The 12,984-nt window shown below is 33.2% G+C and overlaps 2 protein-coding genes across 9 annotated transcripts in view; one reads left to right on the top strand and one right to left on the bottom strand.

The window, feature by feature from the left end:
• irf2a (interferon regulatory factor 2a) overlaps positions 1-5,642 on the bottom strand; it is a 21,531-nt gene extending 15,889 nt beyond the window's left edge. For 4 of the 6 annotated variants that reach the window (XR_015475532.1, XR_015475534.1, XR_015475533.1 and 1 more), the window contains exons 1-6: positions 5,405-5,559; positions 4,749-4,842; positions 3,739-3,838; positions 3,411-3,587; positions 1,959-1,993; positions 1,763-1,877 (exon numbers count right to left, since the gene is read on the bottom strand). Coding sequence is in view for 3 of the 6 variants with exons in the window: in XM_087235219.1 (XP_087091345.1) it covers positions 1,763-1,877; positions 1,959-1,993; positions 3,411-3,587; positions 3,739-3,838; positions 4,749-4,835 (514 nt within the window). In the remaining 3 variants the exon portion in view is untranslated. Of the gene's footprint in view, positions 1-527; positions 1,994-3,410; positions 3,588-3,738; positions 3,839-4,748; positions 4,843-5,404 lie in introns of those variants that run through there. The other 2 variants (NM_001326712.2, NM_207054.3) reach the window with 2 other exon arrangements.
• Positions 5,643-11,824: 6,182 nt separating this feature from the next.
• The window catches only part of dctd (dCMP deaminase), a 46,276-nt gene continuing 45,116 nt past the window's right edge, over positions 11,825-12,984 (top strand). For all 3 annotated transcript variants that reach the window (XM_087235640.1, NM_001017639.1, XM_087235639.1), the window contains 1 exon segment: positions 11,825-11,969. In XM_087235640.1, the coding sequence (XP_087091766.1) occupies positions 11,929-11,969 (41 nt within the window). In that variant the 5' untranslated portion in view covers positions 11,825-11,928.

Raw genomic sequence — 12,984 nt, 5'->3', positions numbered from 1 at the left:
AAAACATATGAATAATAGATGTCACAAAATAAGAAACCATGTTGCATTTGCCTTAAAGTGCCCTTATTGTGCTTTTTTTTCATTTTTTTTTTAAATAACATCATTACCAGCTGCATATAAAGGATCTGCAATGTTTTAAAGATCAAAATTAAGATAATATAATGGTATTTTCTTATGAAACCATTACTCTGAACTGCTAAAATGAGTCTCACAAGTCCACTTTAGGTCTGTAATATATTTGCTAACAAAAGGCCTTCTTATTTATTGGCTGCCCTTGACCAACATCTAATGCGACCCACCCTAAAACAGTGAAGCTTGTTTGTGTCAATCTCAAACATTCATTGTTAATATACGATTATACTAGTCTTATTACATTCCTTCTAACTTTAGCACTCAAGACTGAATGAAAATCAACCACCTGCTTGTATCTAATCTACACTGCCATTTGTGACACTGCCATTTATGATGAGAATTTTAGGCATTGTGTACAGCTTAAGTAAAACATGAATACATGAAACACTTGCATATATGTTAAGTAGACTTTTATTCTACTTTAAGCTCAAACATACAGCTTACAATATGTGAAATGGACTTATCCAGCTAATGTTACTTGTGAATACATACAAACTGTTTCCTTGCATTTATGGAACACATGTACATGTAGATAGACCTATTATACAGCTATAAGAAATAAAAATGTACCAACTAAAAGTACTGGAAAAACACAAAGTAAAAACTTACCAGTATAAAAGTCCTGCTAAAGTCATGCTTCCAATGCAGGTTTGGGTTGATCAACTAGTTCTTCCAATGATTTATCATCGGGGACATGCTCAAAGTAGCATAACATTTTTTTTTACCATTTTTTCTTTACCAATGCTCGAGGAAAACAAAACCCCTTAGTTGATATGGTAATCAATGTTTCATTTCTAACACGCGCTGTGAACAGAAAACCAATCAGAGCAGAATAAGCTCTTGGAATGGAGGAGTTTAGAAAAAGCGAATCCCCAGACAAATTGTTTTAGACACTTTGAAAAAACGGGCTTGTGATGACCTTGTATGCATGTAAATTTAATATATGAGACCTTCGAAACAAAACGAGCATAATAGGGGCACTTTAATAACAAAGAGCACAAGTGGTTTCAGCAAAGCATTTAACAAAAAAAACAAGTTTGTATTTACATAATTAAACAACAGAAATATTGTTTAAGGCAGATAGCATGTGGACATATTTTGGTTGTAAAAAACACAGAGACCAGTTGGTTGAAAGAAAAACTACTTCTGATGTCTTGCAATGTTCAGAAGACACTTTTTGATACGATCGTTCCCACTTTATATTCGGTGTCTTTAACTATAATGTACAAACGTCATCTAAAATCTAAATTGTACAACGAATGAAGTGAAATGTAAAGTAAAGTGTTAAATTTAGAGTCTGTAAGTCTAGATAGATACGCTTTAAAGGTTTGTTTAGGGTTAAAGTTACAGAGTTATGTTGAGAAATACGTCAAATATAGCTACATTTTAAAACAAAGCTAAAACATATATATACACATAAAATTTACATGTTAGTACATAGTAGTTAGAGACACATCCTTAAATATAAAGTGGTTCAAGACTAATGCAACGAAATGTACACATTTTACGTCAATCTTCTGTCTTCAAATACGTTTTGGCAGATAAAAAAGGGTACTATCCAATGCTGTGTCCGTTATTGCTGTGATTTTGTAGGGTAGAACAAGTGAGGGAAAAACAAATGGTTATTTACCAGCTAATAGCACAGTGCTATCTGGTGTAATGTCCTCCCTTAACTCCTCTTCACTCAGTTCTTTTAGCATTTTATATTTTCTCGGAGTGCCAGCTTTTCGTTTCTGAAAAACCCTCTAAAGAATTGAGCACAGTTGTGAGATCATTTGTAATATTTAGTGAGGCTGTTCTTTTTATGTTTGGTCATGCGTTCCTACTTTTGCTTTCTGCTCCGGGTCCAACTTTTTTCTTCCTATAAAAAGATAAAATAAAAACAAGAACAGCATTTAGATATTGAACATAGCAGTTACAACAGTGTTTACATCAAAATAAAATTGGGCTTAATAATTGAATGAGTGTATAAGCAAAGATGTCCCCTAAATTGTTTCATGTGAAAGGTGCCGAACAGGCAGTTTTTAGTTGTGTACAACTTTCGGTTGAAGGTTAAAAAATGTTACGATTGTGACATTACATGCAATGTCGTAAATGACTGCAGTAATCAATGACAGGTCAAATTTAGTATAAAAATGATGATCCACACAAATGAAATAATTTTTTTTTTTTTTTTTTTAACTGGGAAAATACAAAAAAAAATGTTCCTCTAAGCAATTCTCAGAATGTTAAGCAATTCAATACCTCAACCCCTTTTTAATGCCATTAACTGTATTGATGTCATCATTCATTACAATTGCTAAATATTATGCCTTTTACACTCTTTTCTTCATATATCTTAAGCTGCTTTGACACAATCACACATGACACACTGTAAAAAGCACTACAGAATTGATGCTACAGATTAATTGAATTTAGCCAATAACATTTACTGGAATTCATTAAATTATTTTCAATAAAAGACTAGACAATTTTCATGCAATCAATATAACACATCAAATCCACTAATAGGTTACACTGCAATATTACCATTATCAAAACAAGAATTATCCAGGATTAGGCATGGAATGATTTTTTTAAGGTATACCACGGTTTGTAAAACTCAGGGATTTTAAACCGCCAACATTTTCTGCTACACTATTCCAACAGTAAAGTTTTTTATTTTTACGTTTTGTTTGGGGTTTTAAAAGATAACAGTATCTCCAGCAGAAAATATATGCACAGATGCTGTTTTAAATTATTATGAAATCTGTGTTTTAGAAACTAATGAAGACAGCAGAAGTCAGTGATTCATTTATTTAGCTTGACATGTTTACTGCTCCAAAATATTTAAATGTTTCTCAAAATAAAATATACTGTGCTGAAAGGAGAAAAAAGTTTTAGTATTTTACCCAGACATTTAAAAAGATTATATTTTAGAGCAGTAATCACACTACTGTATATTTTTATCCAAGGTTGTCACGCCATCAGAATCTTATACTGGCCCATGCCTATCCAGGATACATACATCATTACAAAAAAACACAAAATGTAGGCAGACACTCATCAAAATCTACCTTATTAGCTTTAAATTGTACTACCTCATCAATAAATTGAATCACAATGGTAAATCAATTGTTAAAAACATCAAATAAATTTTTTTTAATCATTAAAACCACAGAATCAACAGAATCCAAAGACACTGTTGTCTTCTCATTCTGTAGATTTACCACAAATTTAATGGCATTTTCAACAGCAAAACTGAAACTTTCATGAACTTTTACAATGAATGCACGTACCTTTCCTAACAGCTTTTTCAGATGACGAAAGCATTCTGTACATTCTAAAAGCATTGCTTCCTTTTTTCATGCTTTTATCTTTCACTTCCTCAATGTCTGGAAGAGAATTCATAGCACATCGAAAGTTGGCCTTCCATGTCTTAGGATCTGGTTTGTCGATACCTGGGCAATACTTTCCTGGACAAAACATAATTGGGTAACAGGTGAATCACAATGTCAAATCAACAAACACAACTAGCAGAATGATCAACCCAGAAAGACATTCACATCCAAACGCATAAACACATATGAGCAGCTGGATTTATTCTTCATAAAAGGGGAAAGTTACCTGTGTGAATGGCCCACTTCATGAATAATGGTGCATCCTTTTCCAAATCCCATCCATGTCTGGCTGCGTGCATCCATGGTATCTGAAATATCTTTTTTTCCTGTTATGGAAAACATTTGAATAGTGTGCTATTACCCAATCCATGTACAACGAGTCGAGTGACATTTCAAGCATGTTCAAAATCGCAGTTTTCACAACCCAGAAAGACCCAAACTGCCACTGGAGTCACACATTAATATAATAATTTTTTACAGATACATAAATTTCTATAGAAGATCTATGGAAGCTTGTTTCCACCTCTGAATATATAAAAAAAAAATAATTTTGAACTTATCAGAAGACTAAATTCCTTGCAATTGTGAATTTACTACTTAACTCTTGCAGGTGTAAGCTATGAAGTCAGAGTTGTGACAGATAAACTCACAATGCTAAGGAAATATAGTGCTATCTTCCTTCTATAAGAATAAGAACAGACAGAAATGTTGATTTATAGATGACTGTTGTAAAGTTGGTCATCTATTCACACATTCTGACTCTCTCCTTAATAAAATAATTTCAGTAGAGTATTATTTGCACATTCTAAAGAGTGAAATCAATTAACTGCCAATGACTATAAAAGTACAGCATTGTACAATCAAATAAAAAGTGTTGATGTTGTTTTGAAGTCATACTTGTGTGTGATTTCAGACCAAATATTCAAAATACCATTGGTAAATATAGTGTGCATGTCACAAGTTGTCACTGAGCAAATGTGTGAATATAAAACCAAATTTACCTCAATTTATATATGTCAATTCTAAATATCTTTATTAATTTTTAATTTCCACTTTTTTTCATCTCTAGGTAACTTGTGAATATAAGTTGATATCACACACTTGTGATAATAAAAAGTAAGGATGTGAGAACCTAAAAATACAGGGAAAAAAGTCTTAATTACAAAAACAAATCACTTTTTCTGTTTCCTTCATTCAGTAGTGGAAATAGGTTGTCGTACAGATCTCTCTCCTCACCTCATTCACCCAGTGAAGACCTTTAATTTGTCCACTGTTAATCTGCTCCTCCAACCAGGGGCGCATTCGCATTCTGTCCACTGGCATCTTGATGCTGAGTAGAACACAGTGAAATCAAGATTTAGCCTTACTAGACAATGCTTATTGCATTAAATAATAACTATTTTTGTGAAAAACAAACGAAGCAGTAAATAGTTAAAGTATTTTTGTCATCAGAGAGCAGAAAACATGTAGGTTAGTAAATTTGCATGAATTGTTCAGCATTATTTCCATAGGGGTCAGTACTGATTTATGGACGATGAAGCATTTCTGAAACACTGAATCAATGCAGAGGGTGGATCGTGTGTGTGAATCCATGTGTAAGTTATATTAGCTATGATTAACTCAATATTTAACGTTACACAACATACTTTTTCTTCATATGGCTTATCATTCACATAAATACTATACATGACCCATACATTTAGTAAAGAGTAATCGAACAAGCGATGAAAGATCATGCAAACGGGCAAATTAAACCATATATTTACTGTCACATTATGACGTTTACTAACGAAAACATTTCTCAGGAAGTCATTGAAAACGTTTTGTACATTCCAACAAAATCTTGAGACCTTCATAACCCTGTTTTATGAGCCACATGTTTGGTTATTTACCTGAATGAGAAGCAACCGATTACACTCCTAAATAGCTCGATGAGATTTGATTTACAATCCTGTTATAGAACTACGCGGTAAACATGATCATGTAATATTTAGGTTTTCCTCCGCTTCACGAAGAGCAATGTCGTGAATTCTTTAAATCGACGTATGAATCGCTCGTTACGTGTCGACCGAATTTAATACAATGACGAAAAAAACACTCGCTTAGGAAATCCCGGAAGTGAATCAACCAAGCTTTTGATTGGCCGGGGGTGATTTGAAACCGCGGATTCTTTCACTTTCACTTCCGCTTCCACGTCAAGTCCCACCGCTTAAGGGAGCTTGACACTACTGTCAGTAAATCGCAGTGTATATGCCAACATTTTAGTGAATTATTAACTGGGAAAACATTAAAGTGAATACTGAAACAGTCTCAGGCCCGTAACGTTAGCCCGTAGTTCGGGTGGTTCGAAAGACCCACCCCTCAGTGACAAAGGTCCAGAATTTGTTCCATACATGAGCTCATTTGTCTTATTTTGACTGCTATGCCTTCATAAATGGTAAAATGAATCCACTGAAAAATGCTTTGAGACCAAGAAAAATCCTAGATTAAAATTAATTTGAAAACTAATTTGGCTATTTTTTGTTATCCATAAATTTCCAATCAAATCTAATGTACTTTTTTAGAAGAGAGGCTAGAAAAGTAAAGCTCTTTTATTATTATTATTATTATTATTATTATTATTATTATTATTATGTTTTAATTTTTTATTATTCAAATAGCCAAATTCTGACTGAGGACAGTTGAATGTTCTGGCCAGTTTGTAGGCTACAGGCTACAAAAGGCAACGGTTTTTAGTTTAAAACTTTTACAGATTCCTAATTTTTTTCTAATGATTTATGATGTAATACATTTGTATTTTAAAAATAAGTATTTATTCATTTTTCTTTATTCTAAATCTTTAGGAAATATTTAGGTACATTAAAAATGTCATTATGATAATGATTTAACAATCTAATCCAGCTAAAGAAAGTGCTTAAAGTGTCACTAAAACGCAGTATTTAAATCTCATACATTGTAAATAAGGTGAATAACAGCACAAATGTACACATTTTGAGAAAAAAGAACCACCCATTATATCAGGTTGGCTACGGGCCTGAGTCTGTTGCTAACTGTAGCCTATGTTGGAAGCAATACTACTTTACAAACAGATTAAATGGTTGAGTGCGTGCATTTATTTAGTTGACTTCGCTAAAATAGTAAAAACATTGTAAAGGGAGAATATAACTAACACAGTGGCAGATTGAACCAATACGCGAGGCAAGTGGCCGCTTAGGGCCCCAGGAAATCTGAGTGCCCCCACTAAATACCTAGAAGGTGTTATAAATTGTATGAAAAGTTGTGTTGTGATTAGATTTTGTTTAGTGAGTGTTTACCAATTACAGTTTTACCCTAATTATTATATCCACACAAATGTGTCCTCCAACCCCAATAATAGATCAGTCCAGCAGTCAAATTAGGTGAAGATTTATGAAATTATGAAATCACTTTAAAGCAATATATATATATATATATATATATATATATATATATATATATATATATATATATATATATATATATATTTAAAATGTAATGATTGCACTCATATGGGGAAAACAAGACTGAGCGATAGCTGAGTGAGCTGCTTAGGGCCCCCAACTCACTAAATCCACCCCTGACTTCATACAGGAATTATTCGTCATAATCTCAACTTCCACTTGTACCAAACTTGTTTTATGTTTATTTTTCTGTTAAAGACAACATAAGATGTTATGAAGAACAAGTCAATGGCTATGAGGCTAGCCTATTTAAAATATCTTTGTTAAAATAAAGATAAAACACTATTAAGAGTAAATAGTGAGTAAATATTCAGTTATATTAACATCTATTTAGTTTGAAGTAAGGAGTAACTTTTAAAAATTTATTTTTCCCAGGAGACATACAATCATAAGGTACTTATTTTATTTTGAGTCCCTCAAGGTATAACAATTAGCCCTGGAAGTCACTGTAGTGCTTTGAAACTTGTCATGGACTATCAGGTTTTCGTTTGGGCAGTTGGTGATCCACCCAGATCGTTTTGGACTGAGTGATTTGATCAGGGTGTGAATTGTGCAATGTCTTTGGGTGGAGTCCAAACAACATCAGGTTTAGGTGGAACATGTGGACAAATTTATTTTGTGACTCAATATGACATTCCCATTGACTTCAAATTTGATCAGTCAAATGGACATTAATGGGAACAGAAACTTTTTAGAAAACAAGTCTTTAAAATATCTTCTGTTGTCATTGAGAAGGAAAGTCATAGCTACAGTTCAGGTGAATGTTTTAAGGTGGGGCTAATATTTTGTCTACAACTCCTCAGTTCTTAACAAAAAGTGTGTTATTACTTGGGATATTAAAAAAATTAAAAACTTTTCTTAAACCATCTAGCTTGAAGGATTCTAAGAAAATAATAAGTGCATTAGTAGATGATGTGAGTACCATCTCTTTACAATAAATCGCTCAATCCCTTACTCATTAAAGGTTGCTTTGGATAAAATGACAAAATGACTGAAGTTAAATATATTATATAATATACAATATATATTATAAATATATATAGTTAAAATAATTAACCCATTTTATTTTGGTTTAAAACCAGGACCCACTTTATTTTAGGTTTTTTAACTATTATATTATTGAACATGAATGTATTAAAAAAACTTTTCCAGCCATGTAAATACATATTACTTAATTTATAAATTCATTCATTCATTTTCCTTTAGTAAAATTGCTTTATTCAGGGGTCGCCACAGCAAAATAAACATCAAACTTATCCAGCATATGTTTTACACAGCGGATACCCTTCCAGCTACACCCCAGTGCTGGAAAACACCCATACATTCACTCACTCACACACACACACACGCACGCACGCACACGCACACACACGCACACTATGGCCAATTTAGTTTATTCAATACACCTGCAGCATGTCTTTGGACTGTGGGGGAAACTGCAGCATCTGCAGGAAACACAGGAACATGCAAACTCCACACAGAAATGACAATTGGGCCTGCCGGGACTTCAAGCAGCAACCTTCTTGCTGTTTGGCAATCGTACTACCTACTGCGCCACCGTGATCTTTCATTTAATTATTTCTGTTTTAAACCACACAAAACCAGGGAACTTTAAAACCTGAGTGTAGTGGATGACTGCCAGGCCCTGTTTACATTTGGTATCAAGATGTGTTTTAGTCAATTGGATGACAAAAATATACAAGCAAAATGCACATTTCTTTTTACACCTGCCATTTTAATGTCTCTTGTGTTCACTTTCATCCTCTTCCTAATTAATTTGGAGGGTTTTTGGGTGGTATTTGCTAATATTTTCATCTAATAGCACTGGCCTATCATAAAAGTGGCTATTCTTTCATTCATTCATTAATTTATTTTCTTGTCGGCTTAGTCCCTTTATTAATCCAGGGTCGCCAAAGCGAAATGAACCGCTAACTTATCCAGCACATTTTTACGCAGCGGATGCCCTTCCAGCCACAATCCATCTCTGGGAAACATTCACACACACACAGACTCATACACTACGGACAATTTTAACCTACCCAATTCACCTGTACCGCATGTCTTTGGACTGTGGGGGAAACCGGAGCGCCCGGAGGAAACCCACGTGAACGCAGGGAGAACATGCAAACTCCACACAGAAACGCCAACTGAGCTGAGGATCAAACTAACGACCCAGCTACCTTCTTGCTGTGAGGCGACCGCACTACCTACTGCGCCACTGCATCGAAGTGGCTATTCACAATATACAATTCAATAATAAAAATACTTCAATTTTAAAATGATTTTAGGATGTTATATTATTTATATATACCTTCTTAGATGAAAACTGACTAATGAATTCACTCAAAAAATATCCTGGGTTATTTCAACGTAATTAAAGTCATCAAACCTCTCACAGAGTCACACGAGCAACTGCTAATAGTCTGTCTAGTGCCAAAGTGTAAGACCTCATTTGGTCAATCCGTTTCATCTGCTTAATTTATATATTTACATAATAAAATTCACAGTTCATTCTGAACCCACCCTTGAATCCAACACAGCAATTAACCTGTCCTTAACTTAGCATACTCACACCCAATACAATCAAATGTGCAACATATTGATAAGTACATCATACAAGTAATGTTGACACAAGTCATTAATAAACCTAATAAATAGTTGAACCTAATACAACTTGAATTATTTCCCGTTCATGCCTTTGTATCTTGCATAAAAATATTTAGGTACATTTATATTTTCCAGTTAATCATACTTAAACGTGGGCAAATTCTGTTTTGTTGTTAATGTTTTATTCTAAATGGTGGCTAAAGCTGATTGTATGTCATTTGGATGAAGTAATCAGATTCCAAAAAGATACTTTTATTTTTTAATGAGATTAAGATTTTTTTAATGGGTTAAATTATTATATTTAATTTATTCTCCCTCATTCCTGTTATTCTCGTTTACATTTGCTTGTGTAAAAATTCAACTGTGTGCCATGACATTTAAGTCTAATTATTCAACACTATAGAATGTCCATGTTGATTAATCTACAAGCATGTTTCTTAATTTGGAATGATTTAAAAGAAAATTTAAAGAAATATATTATGTCAAGAATTAACTCGATTACAATTAATGAACAATTATTTTATTTATTTATTTACAAGTTTACTGTACAGGTTTTGTGCATTAAACATGTGAGATTTTTGTAATGAAGGGTGCATTACTTGATTTTTAAATAATTGAAGGAAACACTCAATATCTGCTATCTATAGTTATTTATTGAACGTCAACGTTGAAGAACTGAAATTAAAACACACATTGCCTAACACAAACAGTCACATGACTCCATATGCAGTAGGCAAAGTGATCTAAAAAATCAACCTGGAAAAATTAGATTGATTATAGGATCTTAATGTGGATTTCAATTACTTTTCAATCAATCCCCAAGCCCTATTAAGAATTATCTAAAAGAAATTCAGCTGCAGTCACAATATATTTCCTAAAGAAGTATTTGGATTTCTTTACTGACATCAAAAACATTTCCAGTGTTAGATATGTAATGATTAAGTGTTCAAAAACTTTCATTTCAAAAAGGTTGTCTAATCTATAAGGCGGGGTGAATTCAGGTAATCTGGGACACTTTTTGCAGTTTCGACTTCAGCTATATATTTCAATGTCTAGCTAAGCTAACTTTTTAGAACTGTATATTAAACCTTTTCTGAAATCCCTAAAATGTTTTCTAACCAGATATTATACCTAGAGGATGCATGCCACACATATTAGTGTTTATAATGGCAAAAATACATAAAATCTGCCTGAATTAAATAATCTTGGACAGGTCACTTTATAGGACATATTGGGCCAGAAAAAAAGTATATATTTGCCATATTTATGCATACCAAATTCCTGTTTATCAACTTTTAAAAACTGTGTATGTGAGAGAGAGTGTGTAGGTGTGTGCATGGGTGATTGTGTGAGTTTGTGTACTGAACATTGTACATTCCATCTCTGTACCACCTAAATAGCTGGTTTATCCTTGCTTTAAGCAATTATGAACTTATGCTATATTTAGTACTTCCAGAAGTCCACATTAACACCGATTAGTCACTATGGCATATGTTACCCATAGTCATTAAAAGATAGATAGATAGATAGATAGATAGATAGATAGATAGATAGATAGATAGATAGATAGATAGATAGATAGATAGATAGATAGATAGATAGATAGATACTCAAATCATGCTCAAATCATGAAGAACTCAAATCATGCTGTTCCACATTCCACAAATATGCTATATTTTCAACACTTTAATACATATTTAGTTCCTTAATTAGACCACAAACATAATTTGGCAACAATTGAGAACATTATCTTATTTCTGACACGTTTATGTCCTCAACATTAATCTAGTCAGAGTACTACTTCACTGACCTTGTCATCCAATTCCCAGGAGAGTTTCTTTTTTGACAAGTGCCCTATCCACCCCAACACCCCCTCTGTGGAATCCCCCCACATAAAGTCATGTGATTTCACTCACATGAAGTCCTTGCTAAATTTATAATAAAAGTCCCGTTGACTAAATTTAGTTAGAACAGAAATAAACACACTGAACCTTAGGTGTCCCAGACCACCCAATGTCCCAGGTTACCCAAATTCAGCCTATTAATCTTAATGATCTTGCTTTCTAGCTGAGGCGATTGCAAGTTTACAATGTATTGTAGCCAATAAATATGCAAAAAGACTGAAATTATGAAAACGTAAATAAATACACGCTGCAATGTGCACAGTCGCGTACAGATGGCGCCAACGTACCTCGTTTAAACCCGGAACTGTGGTGGGCTGGACTTCTTTTTCGCGGGAAGTTCTTCTGTTTAGCCTCGCATCTGTGCATTACAGTAAATCATATCAGGGAATTTAAATAACCACAGAATCCACATTCTTCCAATAAGCCATGGATGTTAAAGGAAAGGACGAAATAGTGCAGCTCAACGGGTAAGTGAACGTGTTTTATTGATATACTGATAAAAGTCATTGTCAGCACTTGGTTGTAGCACAGTATTGGGTTTGTGTTTATGAGAAATGTTTTAATACTTGTGTACAAGAACTGCACGTTTTATGACAGTAGCAGGATAAATTTTGCTGAAACTACATGCTTCTTGAATATTTCATCAACTGATATATTAACTGTATATATTGATTTAGTCAAAATTTAACTGGCACATACCGAAAAAGGCGAATTGACACGAGGGTGAAAGATTTTGGAGACACCATGGCAGCATCAACATCACATGAAATTGAGATTGAATGCAAGTAAAGTCATTTGAAATGTCATAAAACCTGTTAGAAAATAAAACCTTAAAATATGGCTGAAATAATGTCATTTTTTTCATAGCAGCTATAGATATTAACATTTATATACAGTATAATGTTCCCACCAATAAAAATTAAATATAATAAATTATAATTTAATGTACTAATGTATTTATTGAGCCGTACTTATATAAGGAATATCTGCCTATCCATCAGTGAAGTCAGTGACAACTTGTGACATGGTCTCTGTTATTGTTTACCTATAGCTACTTTGCATATTCGGTCTGAAATCCCAGGTAAGTGTGACTTCAAAACAACATTAGCACTATTTAATTGACTGTGAACATTGTTTTACTTTGATAGTCATTGGCAGCTAATGTGATTTTCCTATTTAGAATGTGCAAATAATACTTTTCTGAAATTGTTATTAAGGGGAAAGTCTGAATGTGTAAATATAAAACCAACTTTACCTCAATCCGTCCTTCCTTCTATCCATCTTCTCAAATGTTACAAATATATTGTAAATGGAATAAAACAATAACACTTTTATTGTATTGATGCTTGAAACCCGCTTTAATCCATTCTTCAATCCATGAAAATACCGCTCTGCATAGAAATAAATGCTGCTTTAAAGATATAATAGGTTCTCTGAATTTGAAGTAAAATTTTATTATGTGTCTTTGTCTTATTTTTGAAA

Source organism: Danio rerio, chromosome 1 (genome assembly GCF_052040795.2).
Source record: "Danio rerio strain M-AB ecotype USA chromosome 1, GRCz13ab, whole genome shotgun sequence".
In the NCBI taxonomy this organism is placed as follows: domain Eukaryota; kingdom Metazoa; phylum Chordata; class Actinopteri; order Cypriniformes; family Danionidae; genus Danio; species Danio rerio.
This window is presented reverse-complemented; position numbering and strand designations above follow the sequence as displayed.